The sequence below is a fragment of the Salminus brasiliensis genome, chromosome 2 (assembly GCF_030463535.1).
Source record: "Salminus brasiliensis chromosome 2, fSalBra1.hap2, whole genome shotgun sequence".
NCBI classification, from domain to species: domain Eukaryota; kingdom Metazoa; phylum Chordata; class Actinopteri; order Characiformes; family Bryconidae; genus Salminus; species Salminus brasiliensis.
Window position 1 is genome coordinate 8,067,457 of NC_132879.1, and position 27,860 is coordinate 8,095,316.

General features: G+C 42.8%; 1 protein-coding gene across 2 annotated transcripts in view; it reads left to right on the forward strand.

The window, feature by feature from the left end:
- The window catches only part of trappc9 (trafficking protein particle complex subunit 9), a 316,053-nt gene that overhangs the window by 191,566 nt on the left and 96,627 nt on the right, over positions 1 to 27,860 (forward strand). For both annotated transcript variants that reach the window (XM_072674281.1, XM_072674282.1), the window contains 2 exons: positions 7,005 to 7,157; positions 12,323 to 12,414. In XM_072674281.1, the coding sequence (XP_072530382.1) occupies positions 7,005 to 7,157; positions 12,323 to 12,414 (245 nt within the window). The remainder of the gene's footprint in view (positions 1 to 7,004; positions 7,158 to 12,322; positions 12,415 to 27,860) is intronic.

Here is a 27,860-nt window from a genome sequence, read left to right on the forward strand (position 1 = left end):
CTCTTACTCTCGCTCTCCCTCTCTCAGGCGTAATAACACAATCAGTGGTGCATAGAAGCAGCAGCAGAAAGCCTTTGATAAGCCTTTGTGCTTTCTGATCTTTTCTTTCCCTCTCTTTCTTTCTCATTCTTGCTCTCGCGCTCTCTCAGTCTGTGCGTAAGAGGGCGTAAGCACTATATTATTATACTGTTACATATTATTGTAACATAAATCAGCATATTCAGAAATACAGTTCTAATCAGTCTAGATGTGACTGATAGAGCCTAATGTTACTTTACAATATGCTTCTCTCTCTCTCTCTCTCTCTCTCTCTCTTCACTTTTCTCTGCCTCAGTTTTAATTGCAGCCTGTAGATCGCACTGACGCAGGGTGTGTGTGTGTGTGTGTGTGTGTGTGTGTGTGTGTTGCGGAGCAGATGAGGATGCACTGATTGTAATCGAGGATAAGAGAGGAACCTGTAGGCTTGATTTATCTTTTCTAAGATGAGGCTTTAATTAAGACGGCTAGATGAGCATTATCTTCAGATATGCGACACGGCGAGGATATTAACTCTCCTAAACGATAGCAGCAGATCATCAGCAGTGAGCAGGCTTTCACACACAAACACATTTCCATCTCAAACACAACACTCAGCTGCTCCAGATGTGACCCCCATCCTTAGAAACACCTCCCTAAAATCTCATTCACTTTAATTGTGGCTGGAATAGACGAGTTTTAGAAGCTTGTAAACACATCCTTCCCTTCTGTGAGGGGATGTATTCTGCAGGGCATCATGGGATTTGGAGTATGAATAACAGATTTCTGTCTGTCTGTCAATCTATATCTGTCTGTCAGTCCATCTATATATGTATCTGCCAGTATGCTTGTATCTAACAGCCTCTTTCTGCTATCTGCCGGTCTATCTATTTGTCTATCTATACATCTGTCAGTCTATGTGTCTGTCTGTCCGCCTGTCTATATGTCTAACTCTCTAGACTGTCTAACTGTCTATCTGTTTGTCTGCCTATATTTCTGCCTACCTATCGGTCTATTTATCTGTCTGCCAACTGTGTATCTGTCTATCTATCTGTCTTTGTCTGTCTATTTGTTGGTCTATCTATTTCTCTGTCTGTATATCTGTCAGTCTGTCTGGTGGTCAATCTGTCTGCTTATCTGTCTATTTCTCTATCTATCTCTATCTGTCTCTCTGTTGGTCTGTTTTTCTGTTTGTATATCTGTCAACCTCTTCTGGTCAGTCTGTCTATCTATCTATCTGTCTGTCTGTCTGCTGGTCAGTGTATCTGCCTGTCTTTCTGCCTGTCTATCTAGCTAGCTGTCTGTCTACTGGTTAATATCTCTATCTGCCTATCCATATGTCTGTATACCTGTATCTCTGCTGGTCAGTCTAACTGTCTGTCTGTCTGTCTGTCTGTCTGTGTGCTGGTTAATCTGTATATTTGTTGTTTTGCCAAACTGTCTGAATGTTTATCTGTCTCTCTGTGTATCTATCTGTCTACATGTCCATTTGTCTGTCTGCCTAGATATAAGTTTTTCTGTCTGTCTGTTCACCTCTCTGTCTGTCTGAGACATGTGACCCCGTCCAAAAAAGCACCTGCTTAAAACCCCCTTCAGTTTAATTGTAACTGAAATAGATGCGTTTCATTCCATTCTCTGAGGTGATGTATTCTGCAGAAGCACAAACGTGCAGGGCATCATGGGACTTGGAGTATAAATAGCAGGTTCTTGAGCACTTTATATGCACCATTTGCTGCTGATTGCAGCTGAAGACTGGTTTGAAATGCCACAGGGAACCGAAGCTGAATTTTGTAGAGTTAGAGCAAGGATAAAAACAGTAATGCAGAACTATAACAAAGCATTTTAGGTTGATTGCCTCTCTAGCAGAGTTTCTCTCCAGTTGAAATGAGGTGAAAAACAGCCTCCATGGCTTCTCTGCCTCTCTGAAGGAATAATAATCAGCTTATAACCTAAACAGCTCATGTATTTCCAGGAGCATAATGTAACATTTTATTGGGGAATGGTCTTAATTTTTTGGAAAATAGCATGGGTGTCATCATAATGAGTGAGATTGAAGATTGCTTCATTCTATTATCAACAGGTCTCCACCATCCCCAGTCACTGTCAGAATACACCAACACAACATGTACACACATAACAGCACGTCCAGAGAGAGCAGATCCATTTTAGACAGCTTACAGTGCTGCTTTTTGGGACTGCCGAGTGGAGTAACTGTCTAAGCGTAAGGTCCTGTCACCGGGAGATTTTAGTTCAGTTTGAGTTTGGTAATGAGGGATTTGTATTGGTTCCAGAGATCAAAACTCACCCTATTCTCTGTGGGTGGGTAGGATGGCCCTTCCTCTCCCCCCCATCACTCAGTGTGATGCTGACCAGTATGAGTGTCTGTTAGCTGGTATAACAGTAACAGCTCCAGTAGTGTTGCTTTAGCAGCAGTTTCAATAACTTGGAGGAAGGTTGGCCCTCACTCTCCCAGAGCTGGTAGCGTTGTATGATAGGGGGAGTCCTAACTAATGGGTGGGAAGTTTTAACTATTAAGCTGGGAAAAATGGGGAAACAATTACTAATTAGCTCCGGTATATACGATTTATCCTGAGTTTTTTTTAAGTCTTTCTTCCTTTCAGTGATTGTGGTTCAGATTGTTTGATTGACATACATTTTGTATGTGTTGGTTTGTAGTGATTGAACTGTATTGAGGTAATAAAGGGCTTAATTAGGGTAAAGTTACTGCTGTTTTGCCAATGCCTTATCAAACTATTTAAATTTTGAGGTGTATAAGCTTCAGCAGCGTATGCCCATGTGTAGAATTAGAGTAAGGGTCAAACTTGGAGTGGACAAGACCTCTGATTAAAAGTGACCAATTATAGCTCTTGGTTTCTTGAGGTAAAAGGAGTGAATATGGAAAGCAGAGCTGGTAGAGGGAGACAGAGATTGCTGTTTGAAGAATCAACATTAAGCCTTATCAGGGACCAAGGCAACAGGCCACAGGCCACACTCTGCTTACCAAGGCCATGAGACTCAAATAAAAGCCCCCCCCCCCCCCCCCCTCCCCCCTCGTTATATTAATAAGTTATTTTTAATCAAGGCGTTTAATGATTTTGAAGGGTCCTGCTGTTTGTTTTGATTCTTTTGCATGAAGAAAGCTGTTTTGGTCTGACTAGTCTTTGGATCAATCTGGCAAAAGCAATTTGCAATTTGGGGGTTTTTTTTGGACTGAGTTTTACCAGGCTGTGCCAAATCTCAGACCTTTCAAGTGTAAATTAAAGAAACAAACTTCAGATATGTGTCTTGGCTGAACGACTACATCTAGTGTAAAAGGGGATCATTTGAACATGCTTTTAGTCCCCTGTGCTGAAATAAAAAATAGAATAAGTAAAAGCTGCTACTGCTGGACAGTAAGTGTTTATCTCCTCGGTAAAACACTGATCTCCTAAGCTCACCTCATGGGAGTCCAGTGTTATTTAAAGTCCTCATCCAACACCTGGTTTGGTAAATCAGTGCTTAATGATGGTAAATCAGGGGAGCTGCTGCTGCTGCTGATTGAATTGAACACATCCATACTGTGCTGGCTGGACTGGGGGAAACCTGGAACTAAGCTTTGTTCCTCAGACTAGCTGATTAAGGGGCAGTGGTGGCTCAGCAGTTAGAGCTGCAGGCTATCGATAACAAGTTTGTGGGTTCGATTCCCGGGCTCGGCAAGCTGTCACTGTTGGGGCCTTGAGCAAGGCACTTTACCCTCTCTGCTCCCTGGGCGCTGGAGTTGGCTGCCCACCACTCTGGGTGTGTGTGTACTCACTGCCCCTAGTTCACTAGTGTGTATGTGTGTGTGTTCACTATCACAGATGGGTTAAATGCAGGTTAAACGCTGTACAGTGGCAAATACGTGCACCAAACACATCAGTTGCTTGGTGACGATGCATTGGCAGCAGGTCAAAAGGAGGCGGTGGATGGTTGCACCTGTGTCAAAGGAGACATGTGTCAGTCCTCATTACATGTGATAGGGGAGAGTACTAATGAGTGGGTTGGGTAATTGGGGAGTACAGTTGTGTAAAAAGAAAGCTAATATATATATAGGAATATAGGACCATAGGAATATATATATATATATTCCTGTATTTAACACTATCATTTCTTCCAGTATCAGTTTTCCAGTCCCTAACAATGAAAAACATCCCCACACAACATGTAACATTCTTCACTGTGGGGATGGTGTTCTCGGCATGATGAATGGTGTTGGATTTGTGCCAGACATATCTTTTTTTCTTCAATTGACCAAAAACGTTTTGTCTCCACCTTCTTCCACAGTAACCAGATTTTGTCTCCACCTTCCTCCATATGTTTAGGGAGTCTGCCACATGCCTTCTGGCAAACTCCAAACACATGTTCTTGTTTTTTTTTTTTTTTTTTTAAGCAATGACTTTTTTATTTGGCCCTCTTCCATAAAGCCCAGCTCTGTGGAGTGTATGGCTTAAAGTGGTCCTATAGACTCTCCAGTCTCCGCTGTGGAGCTATCCAGCTCCCTCAGGGATAGCTTTGGTTTCTTTCTTGCCTCTCTGATTAACGCTTGATCTCCTTGCCTGGTCTGAGAGTTATGGTGGGCGACCCTTTCTTGGCAGGTTTGTTGTGCTGGCATATTCTTTCCATTTTGTAATGATGGATTTAATGGGGGATGTTCAGAGTTTGGGATATTTTTCTATAACCCAACTCTGATCTGTACTTCTCTGCAACTTTGTGCCGGACCCTGGGGCCTTTCAGAAAAGGTATATGTTATACTGAGATGTTTACTCTACGATCATGTGACCCTTAGATTGCAAACAGATGGACTAACTGTGTGACTTTTGAAGGTAACTGTTAGGGGCGTCATATCAGGGGGTGAATACTTATGCACGCACCCCTTTCCAGGTTGTAATGCAACAACATAGAAGAAAAAAAAAAAAAGCAACTCAAAGGCACTGTATTTCCACTCCCACCGCTCTCTAAAGCAAGCGCACACAGCAGCAGCAGCAGACCCCGAGATCTAGGGAGGCAGCAGGAGCAGCCCCCTCAGCACCCCCAACCTCCCCTGTTCCTGTACGCACTGAATGGGAAGCTGTAATTCCAGGAGGACAGTCAAAGACTGTAGACGCGCTCTGGGTGGAGGCTCTAGGTTTCAGCAGTGGAGAGACGGAGCCGCCGGTAATTAGAGCTGTTTGAATGGCATTGTGCTGAAACCTACAGGCTGCTGCATCTATAGATAGCTCAGCCAGCGCTGCGCTCCCAGCAGCTCCGCGACAGCTCCTTCCCTGCAGCTACACACACTGACCGTGGCAGAGATACGTCTGCAGAGCAAGAAAAGAAACAAAGAACACAGGAGGCCTGCTGCGCAAACACACCACGGGGTGTGAGAGCAGAGAGAGCGCGCCTCAGGACGTTTTCATGTCTGTTTCTCTTTGGGAGAGTGTGTGTGTGTGTGTGGGAGAGAGAGAGAGAGAGAGAGAGATGTTTCAACTTCATAAGACTAGTGCCAAATCCTCGTCACAACACCTGGATTGATGGTGTATGACTCCATGTTCCATGTAGTACTGAGTAGGGTTCTTGTTTGGCAGATACTAATATTGGAACCCTTTCTGGTGCTATATAGAACCATTCATACTAGGTTATATATATATAGAACCATGTATGTCAGTATTCTGTTATTGTTATTAATATTATTATTAGATTACAGGCACATAAAAAAATAGGTGATTACAAGCAAGGATTACCACACAGGAAGGGTGTCAAACCTAATGCCCGGGGGCCAGAACCAGCTCAGAATCAGCCGCTTATTAAAAGAAATCCCCTCTCCCTAAACCGCACTGATACTGACCTGTAGCCATGAGCTGAGAGACTGTCAAACTCCACAGCAGAACCATAACCATCAGAATTTCATTTTTAGCAGGGGGCGGGGCAACGGACATCAAACTCATAGCAGAACTCAAAGCAAACTACAGGATTCTCAGAATTATGTCTGGATAAGGCCAAGCCACATGAAGCTGTAAGTGTAAACACACCCAAGACCTCAGTCAGGTCTTCAGCAGCCACATGCTGTAGCAGTGTAAATGCAGCCATCTCTCCAAGACGCATTACACAACCGAAACTCCTCCCAGTACAACCGTAACACCAGTAATGACCGCAGGGCAACAAGGAAATTAGCATGTTCCGTCCCACACGGCAGTCGGCTTTTAGTCTGACCAACCGGAGACGCGGAGTGGCTAAAGTCTTATCATCAGGGCACAATCCAGATAGTACCAATGTAGCCATACAAATCTGATCTTCTCAAACCAGATCCCAGAACTGATGATTGTTCCAAGACTGGACACATGCCTGAGTCACAGCCTGAAAGGGCAACAGTGACCTGCTGCTTTCCAGTCAGCCCACATTCACCCATCCTGCCAAAGCTCAGATGTTGTTAGTTCCTGATCTTACTTTGTGTTTACCATCAGTCCTATTCTATTGGCACTGCTCCTCTACAGGGACTAGACAAGCTGTGTATATGTGTGCATTTGCACACATGTGAGGTGTCAGCAATGGGTGCAACCTAAAATAGCTGGATGCATTCATTAGAAGGGGTGTCCACAAATATTTGGACGTGTGGTGTATATTTATAGTGGCGAGTCAGTTCTACGAGGAACTGCTGTTCAAACTGCTGTTTGCCAGGTCAGGTGACCGACCAGGTGACATCATGCTAGTGGCTCAAGGCAGCCTGGCCAGTCTTTGCTGTTGGTAGAGCGCCCTCTCCTCACACAGTTCTGGGTCGTTGGCACACAAGGTTGAGGTAGTGGAGACCTGGGTCCACTAAGCTGCCACCACTGGGCCCTTGAGCAAGGCCCCTTTGTAGGCTTCCCTACAACTGACTGAGCTGTGTTGTATTTCTGTATTTTCTTTGCCTCTGCTTGTGTCTTCTCTTAGTTTTGCGTCTGTCCACAGTGACCTTATGTGTGTGTGTGTGTGTGTGTGTGTGTGTATTTCTGCAGGATGGCCATTCAGGTGGACAAGTTTGACTTTGAGAGCCTGCCAATGCCGTCCCATGATGCAGTACGGCAGAGCAGTGTATATCAGCAGGAGGAAGAGAGGCAGCAGGTGCAGGGTGGACAAATCAACAACACGCTGGACCTGCGCTGGACCATCATATCCTTTAGTTATTCCTTCACTGTTTAAAGTCCTTTATCCAGCTCATTTTAAACTCTATTTAAACTCTATTCAGCTATTTATAAATATACACAACTTTCCATAATCATATCTCTCAGTAATGATCGGCTACCCTACGCTGTTTAAAAGCCTTTATTCAGCTCATTTAAATTCTATTTAAATTCTATTCAACTATATATAAATATACATAACTTTCTATAATCATATCTCTCAGTTATGATCGGCTACCCTACACTGTTTAAAGTCCTTTATCCAGCTCATTTTAAACTCTATTTAAACTCTATTCAGCTATTTATAAATATACACAAATTTCCATAATCATATCTCTCAGTTCTTAGCAACTCTACGCTGTTTAATATGTTTTATTCAGCTCATTTTAGCTTCATTTAAACCATATGCAGACTTGACATAATCATATTCCTCCGTAATTAGCTACATTACACAATTCAGAGCTCTTTTTAGCACTGTATAACTCAAATTAAACTAATATAACCTATATAACATTTCACTATCATAAACCTCAGCTAGCAGCACTCTGTACACTCTAACCCCCTTCATTCAGCTCTGAAAGATAGTAACCTGTGTGGGGGTTTTTGTTGTGTGTGTGTGTATTGATAATAGAGTGAGATGGAAGTGTGTGGTTGTGTGTGTTTTTTAGAGGGGTGTCTGACTGTGTGTGTGTGTGTGTGTGTGTTGTATGTTCTCTGAGGGTTAATATTAGCATCTGCTTTTAACATCTGGTGCTGTTGTACTGAGCTGACACGCACACGGGCATATGGAGGTGTGTATGTATGTGTGTGAGTGTGTGTGTGTGTGTGTGTGTATGTATGTGTGTGTGAGTGTGTGTGTGTGTGTGTGTGAGAGATAGATCACTGTGATGAATCGAGGCGTCTCCAACAGTGAGCAGACAGACCCTGTCCTCCTGTGGAGTGTCCTTTGACCTCAGCTCATGTCAGATCAACACCCGCTTTGTTCTGACAACGGGATCTAACCTAACCCCCCCCCCACACACACACCCCCCCCATACACATTGCCCTCTCTGTATATATATGTGTGTGTGTGTGTGTGTGTGTGTATGACAGTTTAACCTGCTGTGGGGGTGTGGTTTGAGAGAGAGAGAGAGAGAAAGACAAACTGCGGAAAAGAGACAGAGACTGATTGTTCCCTCAGTGCAGCACCTGTCCTCTAAACACTGTTCTTCTAAACAGCATCTCAATACCTTTATTGACCAGCATCCCATTCTCACCACTGAATGGTTTATTCTAATGTTATATAGAGTCAATTACAGGTAGACACTCTCACTGACCACTGACTTTATGTTTATTAGGGTTTATTCTATTGTTATATAGAGTTTTACAGGTAGACACACTCACTGACCACTGACTTTATGTTTATTTGGGTTTATTCTAATGTTATATAGAGTTTTACAGGTAGACACACTCACTGACCACTGACTTTATGTTTATCTGGGTTTATTCTAATGTTATATAGAGTGTTACAGGTAGACACTCTCGCTGACCTCTGACTTTATGTTTATTAGGGTTTATTCTATTGTTATATAGAGTTTTACAGGTAGACACTCTCACTGACCACTGACTTTATGTTTATTAGGGTTTATTCTATTGTTATATAGAGTTTTACAGGTAGACACACTCACTGACCACTGACTTTATGTTTATCTGGGTTTATTCTAATGTTATATAGAGTTTTACAGGTAGACACTCTCACTGACCACTGACTTTATGTTTATTTGGGTTTATTCTAATGTTATATAGAGTTTTACAGGTAGATACTCTCACTGACCACTGACTTTATGTTTATTTGGGTTTATTCTAATGTTATATAGAGTTAATTACAGGTAGACACTCTCACTGACCACTGACTTTATGTTTATTAGGGTTTATTCTAATGTTATATAGAGTTTTACAGGTAGACACTCTCACTGACCACTGACTTTATGTTTATTTGGTTTATTCTAATGTTATATAGAGTTTTACAGGTAGACACTCTCACTGACCACTGACTTTATATAGATGTAGAGAGAGGGTGGAAAGACTGAAGGAGAGAGGTGGGTAGACGGAGAAAGGGTGGAGAGATTGAAGGACAGAATTAGAGAGATTGAAAAAGTGTAAGAAAGGGTGGAGAGATGGAGAGAGTTGGAGAGATAGAGAAAGGTAGGAATGTATGAAGAGAAATGAGAAGATGAAGGAATTGATGGAGGGAGAGGTGGAAAGGTTTGAGAAAGGTATGAATTGAGTAAGTGGAAAGAAGTGGAAAGGTGGAGGAATTGATGGAGAGTGAGGTGGAGAGATGGGAAAAGTAGTGGAAAGGTTAGGGAGAATGAAGGAGAGATGGAGAATGAGGAGGAATGTAAGGGGACAGACAGACAAAGAGAGAGAGAGAGAGAGAGACTTGTCCTGTGTGACTGTTCCTGCTGGGAGTGTCCAAGTTCATAGTGAGCCCTGTGCAGAGACGACCTTGTGACACACACACACAGACACACACACACACACTCACACACACACACGTCTGCGGGGCAAAGGCAGAACCAGGTTGTCTGTTGAGCCGCAGTGTGGTAGATTAACCAGTCCTCTCATTACAGAGCTCTTAAATCATTTGGGTGATCATGGGTCTGTTTGGGTCAGTTCGGTCAGAATCAGAAGTATTAAAGCCCTTAGCCCGACACCTGTCGAAGAGAGAGAGAGTATTCAAAGTGATGCTTGCTCTACCGTCTCTGCAGGGCATTAAGGAAGGTTTGCTCCAGTCTAGCTCTGAGTGGGGCGCTGAGTGGGGCTCTGTGGGTTAATTGATGTGTAATTTGCTTCTGTAAAGCCCCTGATTGTACTTTTAAAGTCAGCGTGTTTAAAGTGTGCTGAAATGCTAATGGCCTTTAACAGCAGAGTGATGCTGCAGTGCTGTTGTGGCCCTCACCAGTCGAGCCGTGGCGTAATGAGAACTGTAATTGCTCCTGGTTTGCCCTGAAAACAGCCTCATTATCTTGGGCTTTGTTTTGGGTCATTTGCCACTATAGGCAGCAGTTTTAACCACAGACTTCCCACAGAGCTTGTGATCCTAATATACTCAACCTTTACACCAGAGTGCAGGAGCAACTTCACTAAGCACGAGAGAGAGATGTTTTGAGGTTGATGGAGGTGTATTAGCATCACTGGTTGAAAGAGACTACTGGTTTTGCTAATCTTAGTACTGTTCTAAAGCTTAGACTGCTTTAAGTTATATTTTATAACTGAAGGATATAATTATTTTAATAACATTAATATCCAGAATGAAGTTCTAATAACATTAATATCCAGAATGAAGCTTTAATAACATTAATATCCAGAATGAAGCTTTAATAACATTAATATCCAGAATGAAGCTCTAATAACATTAATATCCAGAATGAAGCTCTAATAACATTAATATCCAGAATGAAGTTCTAATAATATTAATATTCAGAATGAAGCTCTAATAACATTAATATCCAGAATGAAGTTCTAATAACATTAATATCCAGAATGAAGCTTTAATAACAGTAATATCCAGAATGAAGCTCTAATAACATTAATATCCAGAATTAAGCTTTAATAACATTAATATCCAGAATGAAGCTCTAATAACATTAATATCCAGAATGAAGCTCTAATAACATTAATATCCAGAATGAAGTTCTAATAATATTAATATTCAGAATGAAGCTCTAATAACATTAATATCCAGAATGAAGTTCTAATAACATTAATATCCAGAATGAAGCTTTAATAACAGTAATATCCAGAATGAAGCTCTAATAACATTAATATCCAGAATGAAGCTTTAATAACATTAATATCCAGAATGAAGTTCTAATAATATTAATATTCAGAATGAAGCTCTAATAACATTAATAACCAGAATGAAGCTTTAATATCATTAATATCCAGAATGAAGCTCTAATATCATTAATATCCAGAATTAAACTCTTATATCATTAATATCCAGGATGAAACTCTAATAATATTAATATCCAGTATGAAGCTCTAATATCATTAATATCCAGAATGAAGTTCTAATAACATTAATATCCAGAATGAAGCTCTAATATCATTAATATCCGGAATGAAGCTCTAATATCATTAATATCCAGAATGAAGCTCTAATAACATTAATATCCAGAATGAAGCTCTAATATCATTAATATCCAGAATGAAGCTCTAATATCATTAATATCCGGAATGAAGCTCTAATAAAGGTAAGGATAAAGGATAAAGGTGCATGTATTTGTCACTGTGCACTGTACAGCGAAATGTGTCCTCCGCATTTAACCCATCTGGTAGTGAACACACACTCACACACACACATGTGTTAGGGGCAGTGAGTACACACACACACCCAGAGCGGTGGGCAGCCAACTCCAGCGCCCGGGGAGCAGAGAGGGTAAAGGACCTTGCTCAAGGGCCCAACAGTGGCAGCTTGCCGAACCCACAACCCTGTTATCGATATCCCGGCGCTCTAACCGCTGAGCCACCACTGCCCCACTAATATCATTAATATCCGGAATGAAGCTCTAATAATATTAATATCCAGAATGAAGCTCTAATAATATTAATATCCAGAATGAAGCTCTAATAACATTAATATCCAGAATGAAGCTCTAATAATATTAATATCCAGAATGAAGCTCTAATAACATTAATATCCAGGATAAATATTTTTAATAATAACATTAATATCCGGGCTGGAGTTCTAATATCAGTGTGTGTTGTGATGTGTACTGATTAACAAACGTTTCTTTAGGTATAGAGATGTTGTATAGCTGTCATGGCCAGTCTTGGCTCAGTCTTTACTTTGGCTGGAGTGTCTCCAAATAAACAAGGCTGTTCCAGGAGCTTCTAGGTAGTTCCTGTGGGCCTGAGCTTCAGTCTGAGTGGATTAAGATGTTTACAGCAGAATGCTTTGGTTTGTGTGTGTTTTCCTTTCTCCTCTATTGTCTTTTTTCTGTTTTCTCTCTAATCTCTTTCGCGCGCTCTGTCATACTCTTACGCTCTGTCTGAGTCTCTCTTACACTGTTTCTTCCTCTGCCTTTTGTTCCTCCTGCCTTTTAGATTTGCTTTTATGTAATTTAATAAAACTGTTTATGTCACTGTGGTCCTTAACCATGCGTGTACCCGTCTCTGAAGCGTCAGGGGGAGGCCAGTGTGGAGGGAGTGCTTACACAGCTCGTACTGGAGCACCTGCAGCTGGCACCGCTACAGTGGGGTGAGTGTTCATATGAGCTATACTGCACTACTGCTCTACACCCTACATTACACTGGTCTACTACACACTACACTACACTGGTCTACTACACACTACACTACACACTACTCTACACTGGTCTACAACACACTACCGCTCTACACCCTACACTACACTGGTCTACTACACACTACTGCTCTACACCCTACACTACACTGGTCTACTACACACTACTGCTCTACACCCTACACTACACTGGTCTACTACACGCTACACTACACTGGTCTACTACACACTACTGCTCTACACCCTACACTACACTGGTCTACTACACACTACTGCTCTACACCCTACACTACACTGGTCTACTACACACTACTGCTCTACACCCTACACTACACTGGTCTACTACACGCTACACTACACTGGTCTACTACACACTACTGCTCTACACCCTACACTACACTGGTCTACTACACACTACTGCTCTACACGCTACACTACACTGGTCTACTACACACTACACTACACACTACTCTACACTGGTCTACAACACACTACACTAAACTGTTCTACTACACACTACTGCTCTACACCCTACACTACACTGGTCTACTACACGCTACACTACACTGGTCTACTACACACTACTGCTCTACACCCTACACTACACTGGTCTACTACACACTACTGCTCTACACGCTACACTACACTGGTCTACTACACACTACTGCTCTACACCCTACACTACACTGGTCTACTACACACTACTGCTCTACACCCTACACTACACTGGTCTACTACACACTACTGCTCTACACCCTACACTACACTGGTCTACTACACACTACTGCTCTACACGCTACACTACCGCTCTACACCCTACACTACACTGGTCTACTACACACTACTTCTCTACACCCTACACTACACTGGTCTACTACACACTACTTCTCTACACCCTACACTACACTGGTCTACTACACACTACTGCTCTACACCCTACACTACACTGGTCTACTACACACTACTGCTCTACACGCTACACTACACTGGTCTACTACACACTACTGCTCTACACGCTACACTACCGCTCTACACCCTATACTACACTGGTCAACTATACACTACCGCTCTACACGCTACACTACACTGGTCTACTACACACTACGCTACCACACTATAAGCTACACCAAACTGGTCAACTACACGCTACACTACAGCACTACAAACTCCACTCCACTGATTAACGTAAACTATGCTGTTCACCACTCTCCACTGGTACTCAGCTGTAAACGTCTCTCGTTCGCTGTAAGCTTCACTACCCCGCTGTAATCCGCTGCCTTCTTCTGTACACTACACTGCAGCAATGACACTCTCCCCTCATTGTACAGTGCATCCGGAAAGTATTCACAGCGCTTCACTTTTTCCACATTTTGTTAGGTTACAGCCTTATTCCAAATTGTATTAAATTAATCTCTTTCCTCAAAATTCTACACAAAATACCCCATTATGACCATGTGAAAAAAGTTTTCTTGAGAGTTCAGAAAATTTATTAAAAATAAAAAACTAAGAAATCACATTTACGTAAGTATTCACAGCCTTCGCCATGAAGCTCAAAATTGAGCTCAGGTGCATCCTGTTTCCACTGATCATCCTTGAGATGTTTCTACAGCTTAAATGGAGTCCCCCTGTGGTAAATCCAGTTGATTGGACATGATTTGGAAAGGCACACACCTGTCTATATAAGGTCCCACAGTTGACTGCATGTCAGAGCGCAAACACCAAGCATGAAGTCAAAGGAATTGTCTGTAGACCTCCGAGACAAAATAGTCTCGAGGCACAAATCTGGGGAAGGATACAGAAAAATTTCTGCTGCTTTGAAGGTCCCAATGAGCACAGTGGCCTCCATCATCCGTAAATGGAAGAAGTTTGGAACCACCAGGACTCTTCCTAGAGCTGGCCGGCCATCTAAATTGAGCGATCGGGGGAGAAGGGCCTTGGTCAGGGAGGTGACCAAGAACCCGATGGTCACTCTGTCAGAGCTCCAGCGTTCCTCCGTGGAGAGAGGAGAACCTTGCAGAAGGACAACCATCTCTGCAGCAATCCACCAATCAGGCCTGTATGGCAGAGTGGCCAGGCGAAAGCCACTCCTTAGTAAAAGGCACAAGGCAGCCCGTCTGGAATTTGCCAAAAGGCACCTGAAGGACTCTCAGACCATGAGAAACAAAATTCTCTGGTCTGATGAGACAAAGATTGAACTCTTTGGTGTGAATGCCAGGCGTCATGTTTGGAGGAAACCAGGCACTGCTCATCACGAGGCCAATACCATCCCTACAGTCAAGCATGGTGGTGGCAGCATCATGCTATGGGGATGTTTTTCAGCAGCAGGAACTGCCAGACTAGTCAGGATAGAGGGAAAGATGAATGCAGCAATGTACAGAGACATCCTGGATGAAAACCTACTCCATAGCGCTCTTGACCTCAGACTGGGGCGACGGTTCATTTTTCAGCAGGACAACGATCCGAAGCACACAGCCAAGATCTCAAAGGAGTGGCTTCAGGACCACTCTGTGAATGTCCTGGAGTGGCCCAGCCAGAGCCCAGACTTGAATCCGATTGAACATCTCTGGAGAGATCTGAAAATGGCTGTGCACAGACGTCTCCCATCCAACCTGATGGAGCTTCAGAGGTACTGCAAAGAAGAATGGGCAAAACTGCCTAAAGAGAGGTGTGCCAAGCTTGTGGCATCATATTCAAAAAGACTTGAGGCTGTAGTTGCTGCCAAGGGTGGTTCTACAAAGTATTAAGCAAAGGCTGTGAATACTTATGTAAATATGATTTCTTTGTTTTTTAATTTTAATAAATTTTCAGAACTCTCAAGAAAACTTTTTTCACATGGTCATAATGGGGTATTTTGTGTAGAATTTTGAGGAAAGAGATTAATTTAATACAATTTGGAATAAGGCTGTAACCTAACAAAATGTGGAAAAAGTGAAGCGCTGTGAATACTTTCCGGATGCACTGTACATGGAGTACACCAGCAGCCCGCACACTGTTCTCCCCCAGTCACCTGCTCTCCGTGCTGACTGTAAACACACCACAGGTGACCTGCTGAGGGGGAACAGACTGGGTGCGAAATGATGTTTTTGTAGCAGACCTGGGTGTGTGTGTGTGTGTGTGTGTGTGTGTGTGTGTGTGTGTGTGGAGTATTGCAGCCAGCACAGCTCCCCCAGTGATAACATGACATCATGCTGACGTGACATCATCATGCTGGTCTCCGAGTCTCTGAAGGTTACAATTAATCAGATCAAAGTGACTCTCTCTCTCTCTCTCTCTCTCTCTCTCTCTCTCTCTCTCTCTCACTCTCTCTCTTGCATCTTACCTCTCTCTTGCTCTCTCTCTCTTTCTCTCTTAGTCTCTCTCTCTTGCATCTCTCACTCTCCCATTCTCACATATTCTCTACCTCTTTCTCTCTCTCTCTCTCTCTCTCTCTCTCTCTCTCTCTCTCTCTCTCTCTCTCTCTCTCTCTCTCTCATTTGCATTCTACCTCTCTCACTCTCCCATTCTCACATATTCTCTCTCTCTCTCTCTCTCTCTCTCTCTCTCTCTCTCTCTCTCACTCCCTCTCTCATGTCCTATTCTCTCTCTCCCATTCGCTCTTATCCTTCTATCTCTCTCTTTCTTTCTCTTTCCCTCTCCCCCTCCCCTTCTCTCCTCCACATTGCCTCCCTTTGATCTTAGGATCAAAGCCCAAGCACATTTCCAGATTTACCCATAACCACCCTCTCACCTGTTTGCCGTGTCCTGGTCAGTGTTTGGCATCATCGCGGCTCTGTTGTGACCTTTCTGCTCGGCCTGTGTCGTTCTGGCTGGCTGTCAAGTCCTGATCCGCTGCTGTTGTGAGCTGACCAATCACGGGGCTCTCACAGGCTGGGATAACTGAGCGCTCAGCTACAGGTTGCTCGTAGGCTCTTTAGAATGACGTGATTTCTGAGTTTTCTAACAGTCATTCAGCTAGGGGGCCTCTAGGAGGAAGGGGTTTGTTTTTTATTATGCACAAACCCTGTTTCTCCATTTTTACTTTTTGACATAATGTGAATCTGGCAGTTGTTCTTTAAAGTTCATCATGAATGGACCAATAGAAATGCTGCAGGTGAAAAAAATGCCATTGTCTTCAATTGAAAGTTAAGAAGGTGCTTTTTTGCTCTTTTGGAGATTGGATTGGGCGGCTTTTGTGTGACAATGTATTGGTTTTTGCTGGCTGATTAGCGTACTAGTGCCCAAAACCATAACATATGCTGGTTTCTACTGGTCTAGTGCTGGTTGACTAGTGTACCAGCCTTTAAGACACAACATGTTGCCCCAAATAAAGCAGCTTATCCCCAAAACACCAATTGAAATGCACCAAAATGACTTTTTACGTTGAAACTGAATGATAGGAGTGTTTATTATTCTGTAAAGTTGCCATTTTGGACAATTTGGAGGTTTTAGCACAATGATATGCATATTACTCTTCTACTGTTCCATAAATGTGTTTATTTGTTTATTTATTTTTTTTATTACATTTAATAGATGATGTTTCTGTCTAGAAGTGTGTCTTCTATATGCTCAGTGTTTACAGTACTGTGTGTGGTTTCCTTTGGTGTCATTCTAAGAGAAGAAACCCGACCATAACAGTCCAGGAAAACAAGCTCAGTCAGTGAGGAGTAAAAGTAAAGTAGTGCATGTATTTGTCACTGTACTGTATACAGCGAGATGTGTCCTCCACTTTTGACCCATCCGTGGTAGTAGCACACACACACACACACACACACACACACACACACACACAGAGCGGTGGGCTTTCAACTCCAGCGCCAGGGAGTAAAGAGGGTGAGGGGCCTGGCCTAAGGGCCCAGCAGTTATAGCTTGCCGAGCCCGGGTATCGAACCCACCACCCTGTCATCAGTAGCCTGGAGCTCTAACCGCTGAGCCACCACTGCCCACTCAGTAGCCTCACTCAGGAAGACTGGTCTCATGTACCGTATCAACGCTAGCCTCACACACCCCGCAAGTGCCCTGATTACACGCCTGTGAGATATCATATTACACTGCATTTGATAAGTGCTTTAATTTCTAGCCGTTGGAGCGTGGTTGTTGGAGACTCTCGTAAGCACATCTGAATGGAGAAGGAGTGCTAACAGCTTAGCAGGACAAAGAACACGCTGATGCTCTTGTGTCACCGTTCTCCTCGGTTTCTGTTCAGAACATTTTCTGTGATTTCAGGGATTTAAATTGTGCATTATGCTGCTGGTAGAAATCAAATAAAGCAGATGAGTCAGTGCTTTCAAAGAGCCGTTTCAGCAGAGTTTGGAGGGTAATTCCTCTTTCTGACACGCTGTGTGGATGAAGATTGTTTAAACGGGCGAGTCTCTATAGAACCCAAGCTTCCTGCGTTCCAGCTGGCTTTGGTCATGTAGTTTTTTAGATATTCTTATGGAACATTTGGACAGAAAAAGGTTTTTTATGCAGTACTAAAATGTTGGAAGAACAATATGTCCAGGACAAACCTTCAGCATTGCCTTAACTAAATATATACAGAATATACAGCAAATATCTGACCTGCTGATACATGGCCTCCACCAGACCTCTGAAGGTGTCCTGTGGTATCTGGCACCAAGGTGTTAGCAGCAGATCCTTTAAGACCTGTAAGTTGTGAGGTGAGGCCTCCATGAATCCATGAATTGCCAATTCACTCGTTGTCCTGCCTTGGAGCACTTTTGGTCGGTACTGACCACTGCATACTAGAAAACCCCCACAAGACCTGCCTGATGTTTTGGAGACGTTCTGACCCAGTTGTCTAGCCACAAGTCTGGCTCAAATGCTTGCGTCCGTTTTTAACATGTCAGTTTCTAGAACTGACTTCACTTACTGCCTGATATACTCCCTCTTGACTGTAACTAGTTAATCAATGGTATTCACTTCACCTGTCAGTGGTTTTATACTATTGCTGGTTGATCTGTGTGTGTATATATGGAGGTCCCAGAAAGGTTAAAAACAGAACATTTAGAAGTTATTTCATTAAATTCGTTACAGAGCTTCAGTCTGATAACACACTTAACTCCAGTGTTTCTGTTGTTGAATATGGTCCCTGAATAGCGAGCCATTGTTGACCTAAAGTAATGTTCTGTTTCAATGAAAGGACACACAGTGTCACTGAGGAGAAGCTCCAAAAGTCCTAATGGTGCATTGTGGAGAATTTTAGCTCTTTGTTAGTTATTTTTATAGTTTGTTAATTTATTGGTCAGTTATACAGTTCATTTATTAGTTTCATTGTTTAGTGTGTAAGTGTCATTTTTAGTTAGTCACGTCATTCAGTGAATTGTTATGTTTTCTGTTAATCTGATAATTCATTACTTGAATTGTTGTGTTATGTTTTCTGTTAATCTGATAATTCATTACTTGAATTGTTGTGTTAAGTTTTCTGTTAGTCTGATAATTCAGTAATTAGTTGGTTACATATTTAATTACTTAGTTGAATTGTTGTGTGTTAATTAATTAGTTGAATGGTTGTGTGTTATGTTTTCTTTTAGTCTGATCATTCAGTAATTAGTTGGTTAGACAGTTAATTCATTACTTGAATTGTTGTGTTATGTTTTCTGTTAATCTGATAATTCAGTAATTAGTTGGTTACATATTTAATTAATTAGTTAAATTGTGTGTTAATTCATTAGTTTAATGGTTGTGTTATGTTTTCTGTTAGTCTGATAATTCAGTAATTAGTTGGTTACATATTTAATGAATTAGTTGAATTCTTGTGTTATGTTTTCTGTTAGGCTGATAATTCATTAGTTTAATGGTTGTGTGTTATGTTTTCTGTTAGGCTGATAATTCATTAGTTTAATGGTTGTGTGTTATGTTTTCTTTAAGTCTAATAATTCAGTAATTTGTTGGTTAGTCTGATATTTCAGTAATTAGTTAGTTAGACAGTTAATTTATTAGTTGAATTGTTTAGTTTAATTGTTTTTTAGTTCTGTAGTTGGCTAGTCAGATTATTCATTTGTTGGACAGATTTCTGTTTTTATTTATTTATTTATTTATTTTTTTATTTGTAGTTAGTTGGAAGCCATGTTAGTGGGGTGCCTCATTTGTTGTATTTAAGTAATGAAACGATATCATACTGTCTGGCTAAGTAAAAATAGACATGTTTGTACAGATGTGTAATACTATCTGAATGCATAACAGTGAGATAGAACAGTAGTATTGTGTGCAGACACAATTAGCATCACTCTTAGCTTGTGTCAGCTTCAGAGGATCTACAGATAAAGCCCTTTCCTTTACTCATGTGGTTTCCTAGAAGGGTTGTGGTCATCGTCCCTGACAGCCTGACTCCTCCTGCGCTGCTCTGTCTGAGGTGTGACCCTGGACAGATCGCTCTCCGCTTTCATCCCGCTTCCTAATTACTCTGTTGTGTCGTTATCGGATGTTCCAGGCACTTTAGGTAACAGAATCCTGCCTTGTCCAATTAGGGCGCCTGGAATCCTGCCCCTATTGTGATGTCACAATGGCTGTTCCTCGGGCACAAAGGCCCATTGTTCTGTCCTGGATGGCTTCGAGTCAATGCTATCGCTGAGTTTGGCGCTGGACTAATGCGCTGGCCGGCCCCCGTCGTGTGAAATCGGTGTTTGAGATGCGGGGGACGTGCTCTCATCACTGGAACGAGAGCTCCAGGCATGACTCTGCATTTCTTCTCTTTTTTTTCTTTTTTTTTTTTTTTTTTTAACAGTCAGCAGGTTGTGAGGTAGAGGTCATCCCATACTGAGCATTCACTGCAGCGCTCAGGTGGGCTTCTGGAGGTCGTCTTCAAGTGATTTGTATTTGTTTGTGGAGGTCCTGAGGTTAAACACAGGAGATGCAGGTAGTTGATGGGGGTACTGGAGGTTGTACTGCACCGTTACACTGTTTACATCTGATTACATAATTAATGACAAAAGCTCTCTCTCTCTCTCTCTCTCTCTCTCTCTCTCTCTCTCTCTCTCTCTCTCTCTCCTGTCAACCCCTCACTTTCTCTCTCTCTATTTCTATATTCCACTCTGTTCCCCCTCTCGCCTTCTAGATTTCTTTTTCTTCACCCTCTCACTTTCCCTATTTCTCTCTCTTCTCCCTTCTCACTTTCTCCATTTTTCTCTCTTCCCCATCTTGCTTTCTCTATTTCTCCCACCACCTCTCTCTTTCTCTATTTCTCTCTCTCCCCCCTCTCTCTTTCTCTATTTCTCTCTCTCCCCCTCTCTCTTTCTCTATTTCTCTCTCTCCCCCCTCTCTCTTTCTCTATTTCTCTCTCTCCCCCCCTCTCTCTTTCTCTGTTTCTCTCTCTCCCCCTCTCTCTTTCTCTATTTCTCTCTCTCCCCCCTCTCTCTTTCTCTATTTCTCTCTCTCCCCCCTCTCTCTTTCTCTATTTCTCTCTCTCCCCCTCTCTCTTTCTCTATTTCTCTCTCTCCCCCCTCTCTCTTTCTCTATTTCTCTCTCTCCCCCCTCTCCCTTTCTCTATTTCTCTCTCTCCCTCCCCTCTTTCTTTCTCTATTTCTCTCTCTTCCCCCTCTCTCTTTTTCTATTTCTCTCTCTCCCCCCTCTCTCTTTCTCTATTTCTCTCTCTCCCCCCTCTCTCTTTCTCTATTTCTCTCTCTCCCCCTCTCTCTTTCTCTATTTCTCTCTCCCCCCCTCTCTCTCTTTCTCTATTTCTCTCTCTCCCCCCTCTCTCTTTCTCTATTTCTCTCTCTCCCCCCTCTCTCTTTCTCTATTTCTCTCTCTCCCCCCTCTCTCTTTCTCTATTTCTCTCTCTCCCCCCTCTCTCTTTCTCTATTTCTCTCTCTCCCCCTCTCTCTTTCTCTATTTCTCTCTCCCCCCCTCTCTCTCTTTCTCTATTTCTCTCTCTCCCCCCTCTCTCTTTCTCTATTTCTCTCTCTCCCCCCTCTCTCTTTCTCTATTTCTCTCTCTCCCCCCTCTCTCTTTCTCTATTTCTCTCCCCCCCCCTCTCTCTTTCTCTCTTTTACACTTTTCTGTCTCTTTCTCTCTTTCTCTGTTTCTCTATTTCTGTATTTCTCTCTCTCTCTCTCTCTCTCTCTCTTAAGATTCAAGATTCAAAGAAGCTTTATTGGCTTGACAGTAATGACAACAATATTGCCAAAGCATTACAAAAATAGCAATAATTACAACAAAATTGGTTAGTTAAAAGTAACAATAATTACAGAAAGTGACAACAGTAGTGAATAAAAATAAGCAAAGGGATATATATATATAATATGTACATATACATGATATACATACTTATATTTATACACACAATACTAATAATTAAACTGAAAGAAGAAGAGCTGCAGTGATGCAGTGAGGTAATTACAGTGAGGGAGGTGTTACCCACTGTCTCTCCGGTGGTCACATGCTGATATATACTGGGCAGTGAGGGGAGCGGTGTGCCCCTCATCCAGAATTAGCCCTAATTTTTCCAGTTCCGGAAGTGTTTGGAAGTTTGGGATCAGCTGTTTAAACCTGTCTGTAAATGATCTCGTACTGTGCTAAATTTTGGGCAGCAGAGTGCCCAAAACCCTCACACTAACCACACATTCAACTCTCTCTCTGGGCAGCCAGGAGCGCTTATACCTGCCTGTCTCTATAGCCAGGCTATGGTCACTGAGCCTGAGTTTACTCTGAGTTTACTCTGAGCCTGGGTTTGGTTCTCCCAGTGTTCTAGATAGCTGTTTTTGCTGCATGTGATGAGCTGACTGGTGTTTAGATGGAGCTGTTGGACAGTGCTGTGATGACCTGTCTACAGAGAGTCTCCGGACCAGCTGACTGAGGGGACTCTGTTCAGGGGTCAGTTCTTGGCTCTGCAGAACTTTAAACTGCAGGGTTTCTATGGGTCTCAATTTTAAGTGGATCTCTCTCTCTCTCTCTCTCTCTCTCTCTCTCTCTCTCTCTCTCTCTCTCTAATTGTGAATTGTGTGAGATTAACGACAGGCAGTCTTTGAGAATCTTCACTCCTCTTTTGTCATCCTTTATAAGCAGAACTAAGAGATGTGGGATGTGGGGGAGGGGCAAGAGACTGATGAAGAAATGCAGAAGGAGAGAGAGAGAGAGAGAGAGAGCGAGGGAGCTGTTTAACAGTCTTAAAATAAAGCTTCTGGGCGTAATTGTGTGAGATGAGTGACAGCGGCAGATGAACGCAGCTGGAGTTCCTCAAATCGAATTGTGACACCATTAGCCTCGGCTCTTACGAGGCCGGGGTTGTGGGGCGGGGTGGGGGTGCATGGTCCGCTGTAACTCGGGGTTTGGTGGTGGTGGTGGTGGGGGGGGGGGTCGTGATTGGTTTGATTTTAAGTAACTGTGTGTGAATATTTTATGAGCGCGAGTGAGAGTGAGTTACAGGAGAAGTACCTGACTGCTGTAGCAGTTATTTCATAATGTAAACCTCATTCATCACCTCAGCTTCTCCACAGCGCGAGGGAGAAGGAGAGAGCTGGAGAGAGAGCGAATGATGGAGGGGAGGGCGGGGGGGTAGCGAGGGGGGTAATGTGATTGAAACTGGCTTACTGGAAAGCTGTCATCTGCACACAGCTTGGAGAAATGGCTGCAGTCAGACACAGGCTGTGAGTGTGTATCTAAGCAGATCGAGGAACCGAGGAGCCGCTACTACAGACCAGCATTCCGACAGCAGGGCAACTCCACCGACTTTTCAGAATTCATTATCTGAAGTGATTGATTGTAGAGAAATCTACTGACTCTGCCTTTTTTACATTTGTGAGGCTCTTGAGTGATACCGTAGAAGAACAATGCTGTATACACAATATGGACAAAAGTATTGGGACACCTGTTCATTTGTTGTTTTTTCTAGGGTATTTAAATTATTCCAGATTCCAGTTCCACTGCTCGACAGCTCATGAAGCTGGGGGGCCTCACAACTCATCTAGCCCATGCCTGGTATTAGACACGGTGCCAGTAGGTTTATGTTTATCTGCTCCAGAGAGTCCTGTTCTATTGGTGATGCGTCTCTACAGCGACTAGACAAGATGTGCTTGTGTGCATTTGCACATCTGTGTCAGCAATGGGTGCAACTTAAAGCACCTGAATGCATTCCGTGTCGAAACCTTTGGACATGTAGTGGATTTTTGTGGATTGTTAATTAATACCTCCAATCTCACAAACATATACAGTTATGTGTGGGCCCACCTCTACCTCTAAATCAGAGAGAGAGAGAGAGAGAGAGAGAGAGAGAGGAGGGCTCAGTCAAGAGGAGGTAAAGAGAGGGAGATGAGCTGTCAGAGCTGATTAGGAGAAAGAGGAGGAGAACAGGTTCAGCAAATTAGGAGCAGAGAGGGAGAACGTAGGAGTGAGACTCAGGAAACGCATCAAACATTAAGGAGACCCGGGACGGTCGAGGACCAGGCGGGACAGCGCTCTCCTCTGCTGCAGTTTTACTCAAACACTGCCGTTCTCATTACACATTAACACTCTGTGTAATAAGCTAATTACTACTGGTGATTTCTTTATGGCTACAGATGCTCTGCAGTGGTGCAGCTTAAATAATTACATATGTGTATTAACTTGCCTAGTGCCCATCATGTCCTCAAGGGTTCTTGAGTGAACTGTCAACCACCAAGGAGCACCATGGCACCAATCTATATTAACCACTTAGTGCCACCATAGACCCCAATCAACCGCCTACCAGCACCACACTATAATGCCCAGCTGTAACAACTTAGCGATACCATAGGAATTATCTAGCAACATCATAGTATATCAACTATGTATCAACACCGTAGTAACCACTTAGCAACTCAATAGCAACCACCTGGGATGCTATGGCAACCACATAGCCAAAAATGGTTTCATACTAGTGCCCACATGGCAACATGGCAACTGCCTGAAAGTGGGAAGATCATTCAGTTTTCTGTTATATTAACATTATTATATTTGATTTATTTTATATAAGTGATATTGAAATACATTAAACTGGAACATCCCTTTCTGTACAAAAGCTGTGTACTCTTCTCTCTACCTGAGCACTAGCTGCTACACTCCTTACTGCACTGTACACTCTGTTTACGCACATTCACCCCTTGGGTACATAGTTATTCCATTTTATTGTTGTAGAAACTTAGCTTGGACCTTGGGTTTGTATAATTTTGTGTTTATTGTCTTTGTACGTATTGTCTGTGCATCTTGTCTCATGTTGTGTCTGTTGTCCCACCTATTCTGCACTGAAGACTTGTTTGTTTGTACTTGTTAGTATAATGACAAAGTTAAATTGAATTACAATAATGACAAATAATTTCAATTACATATTGAAATATGTTTTTATTCAGTATTTATTTTTTTATTTATTTTTTATTCAGTACATAACTTTGTTTTTGGTGGGACCATCACATTTTAGATATGAGGAATTCTGTTTGAAATGGTTTCATATATATTTCTTTTTTTCCAGTTTTTCTTGGATAATACTGGAAAACTAACAAAGAAAACTTGATCACGTAGATAAGATCAATGTGGAAAACTCTAGATGTTCCCAAACTTTCTGTAGTTCTACACAAATACATCTCCTTATGTTCTCAGCAGTGGGTAAACAGCATCTCTCTCGCTCATATCACAGGTTTAGTTTAATAGACCGAATCAAAGCAAACACTAGCCAGGCAGCCAGGCAGTGGAGGCCAACCAGTTTCACCCTGTTATTACAGCCTGTCCCTGTCTCCTCAGAGTGTATTGATTAGTTGAAGGTGACAGAATGGATGATTTTGATGGTTTAAGCCTGGACTCTTATGCAGGGATTCAGGGATCAGAGAGGGTTAACTGTGAATCCAAGCGGAAAATTAAAACAAGCAATATACAGTATTAAACTTTCAGAGTAAAAAAAAAAAAAGGTGATTTGTTAGTGATTATAGTCAACAACATTCAAACAACATTGCCTGGCAGATTAACAGTTCATTGCTTCGATTATTGATAATAGATGGAATGATTTACTGAACATTGCTGGATTGAATTTGTTTTATTTAATGTTGTTTTGTAAAAGTGATAATCCACTCTATGTGGTTCGCTACAGTGATTCTACCTCGGTTAAGTGGGGAGCCTAACACCTTAGGCGAATCAGTGCTATGAATCCGTCCCTGCAGTCCTAGTCAGCCCTACAATCCTGTAAAAAGTATTTACCCCCTCCTGAACGTGGAGGGAGGGGCCGGGGCCTACCTCCAGGCAGTTGTAAGGACCAAACTGGTGGTGGTGGGGAGGAATGAGAGAAAAAAAAGTGACATCACTTCTGAAAGCAGCCAAAAAAGCACTTTTTAACACAGATGGAGGCTGCTGATTGGCTGAAGGAAGGTGACACTGTATTGGAGTCTCCTGTTAGAGCTAGAGCTTACGTTTATAGGTAAAGGTGATAGCCTCACCTGTGCAAAAACATTGACTTTCTTTTACTCAACTAAGGGGATAATTACTAGTCCACACAGCCCCCCCCCCTCTCCCCCCAATAAATAAAATGATTAGGAAGTCCGGAGTGGATGAATACTTTTGCGCAGCACAGGCTGATCTGGTGTCAGAGGAATAGAGAGAGAGTGACTTCATCTGATAAATCAACAGGCAGCCTCTGAGAACACACTGTACCGTCTCACATCGTCCCGATGGACGGAAAGACAAATGTTTGGTCAGGAGAGAAGAAGGCAGAGGGGGAGGCGGAGGGAGGAGAGTGGGCAGTGGAAAGAAGCATTCGTGAGAGAGAGCGAGAGAGAGAGAGCGAGAGAGAGAGAGGAAGAAGCGAGAGGGAGGGAGGGGTTAAACCCAGTATTGATGGCGTCTCCTGTTTGAAGTGTTTGGCGGCGGTGCCTCTGTGCCTGTTTGAAGAGGCTGCAGTGGAGCACGGATGCCAAGGCGGACAGATGGCACGGTGGAGTGCTCTTTCTGTTTCCACGGTCACAGAGCGGCCAATCCCTGAGCTCCGAGGCTGCAAATGAACAGTTCAATCAATTCAAGAGCCCATCCAATAGCTTTGGCACGAGACGGAGTAGAGTTTGTAATCCAGAACTAATCGTCCAACATCAGGATCTGACCTCGCAGGGAGGCTGAATACCATCAAACCACCTCTCACAGCAATGTTCTAATGTTTGGTGTTAGGCCTTGCCAGAAGAGTAGAGACTATTAAAGTAGAGTGAGTCAGTACCTATAATTAATAATCTTTAGTTTACTTGGACCCATTGCTGACACAGATGTGCAACTGCACACACACAGCTTGTACTGCCAATAGAATAGGACTCTCTGGAGCATATAAAACTCAGCCTATTAGCACCATGCCTAATGCCAGGCAAGGGCTAGAGAGGTAAACAGCCCATCATGATGGGGATAAGGTGGGATGGTTATCTTCCAACATCCTCAACTGCACAAAAGCCCTTGTCGCTAAATGCAATCAAATCCTCACAGCAATGCTCCAAAATGCATGTTAGAGGAGCCGAGAGTCTGTCTAGACTCTCCATCAGTAGAAAGTACACTAGGTGATGCTTTTAGAAAGTGATGTGGCCTGGTTGTCCCCATGTGGTGATAAAAGTTTTTCCTCTCGGCGCCACAATGCACAAATCAGGGCGGTGTCGGGGGCCGCCCGTCATTGTGACTGATTGGTGCTGTGGGCGGAGCTCAGGAAAGAGGGCCGTCTGATTTATCTGCTTGTTTTTCAGCGATGTCACCCAGGTGCCGTCCATTACGGAAGACCAGGTGGAAGGGGCTCGGGGTGGGACACATTTCTCTGGAGCCTCTCTGTCTAGTTGATGTGATTTAGGGCATAGATTTGAGATGTGTGGGAGGGGACAGACTAACTGCCCTGTTAGGGAGTTAGTATGGTAGGGAGGTTCAGCTAGAAAGAGAGACTGATGAGACCTTTTTGACTTGAACAGTTATTCTTAATAGACTGTTTACTGTTGCTGTTGAAGTTATTAGGCACAGTCTTGCACTTCTGCTTGTAGGAATGAACAGTACAAAGGAATACAGGAAAAAAGGATTAGGGCTTCTGTTCAACACCTTATTCATAAAAGACAACAACTTACTTTTGGGAAAGGGCTCAAGAAACAGATCTAGACAACTGTTTATTTAGAAATAGTTTCTAGACATACCACATATCCAGGAAGAATTCTGGACAACCTATACAGAGCGGGAGTTTTACCACATATCAGTACAGGAGCTTCTAGACAACCCCTGATAAAGACTGAGCCTGAGCAACTATTTAGTCTGGAAATAAACTAAAAAAAACTCATATCATCATATCTAGACAAACATGTATTTAGAAGAGAGCTTATAGACAACTACTGGACAACCATTTATTCAAAAATAGCTTCTAGACGAACTGCATATTCAGAAAAGAGCAAGAAGAATTCATATTCATAAAAAATAGACTCTATATAGCAGCTAGGAACTTCTAGTCAACCCAAGACAATCTTTAAGACAACCTTATATCCAGA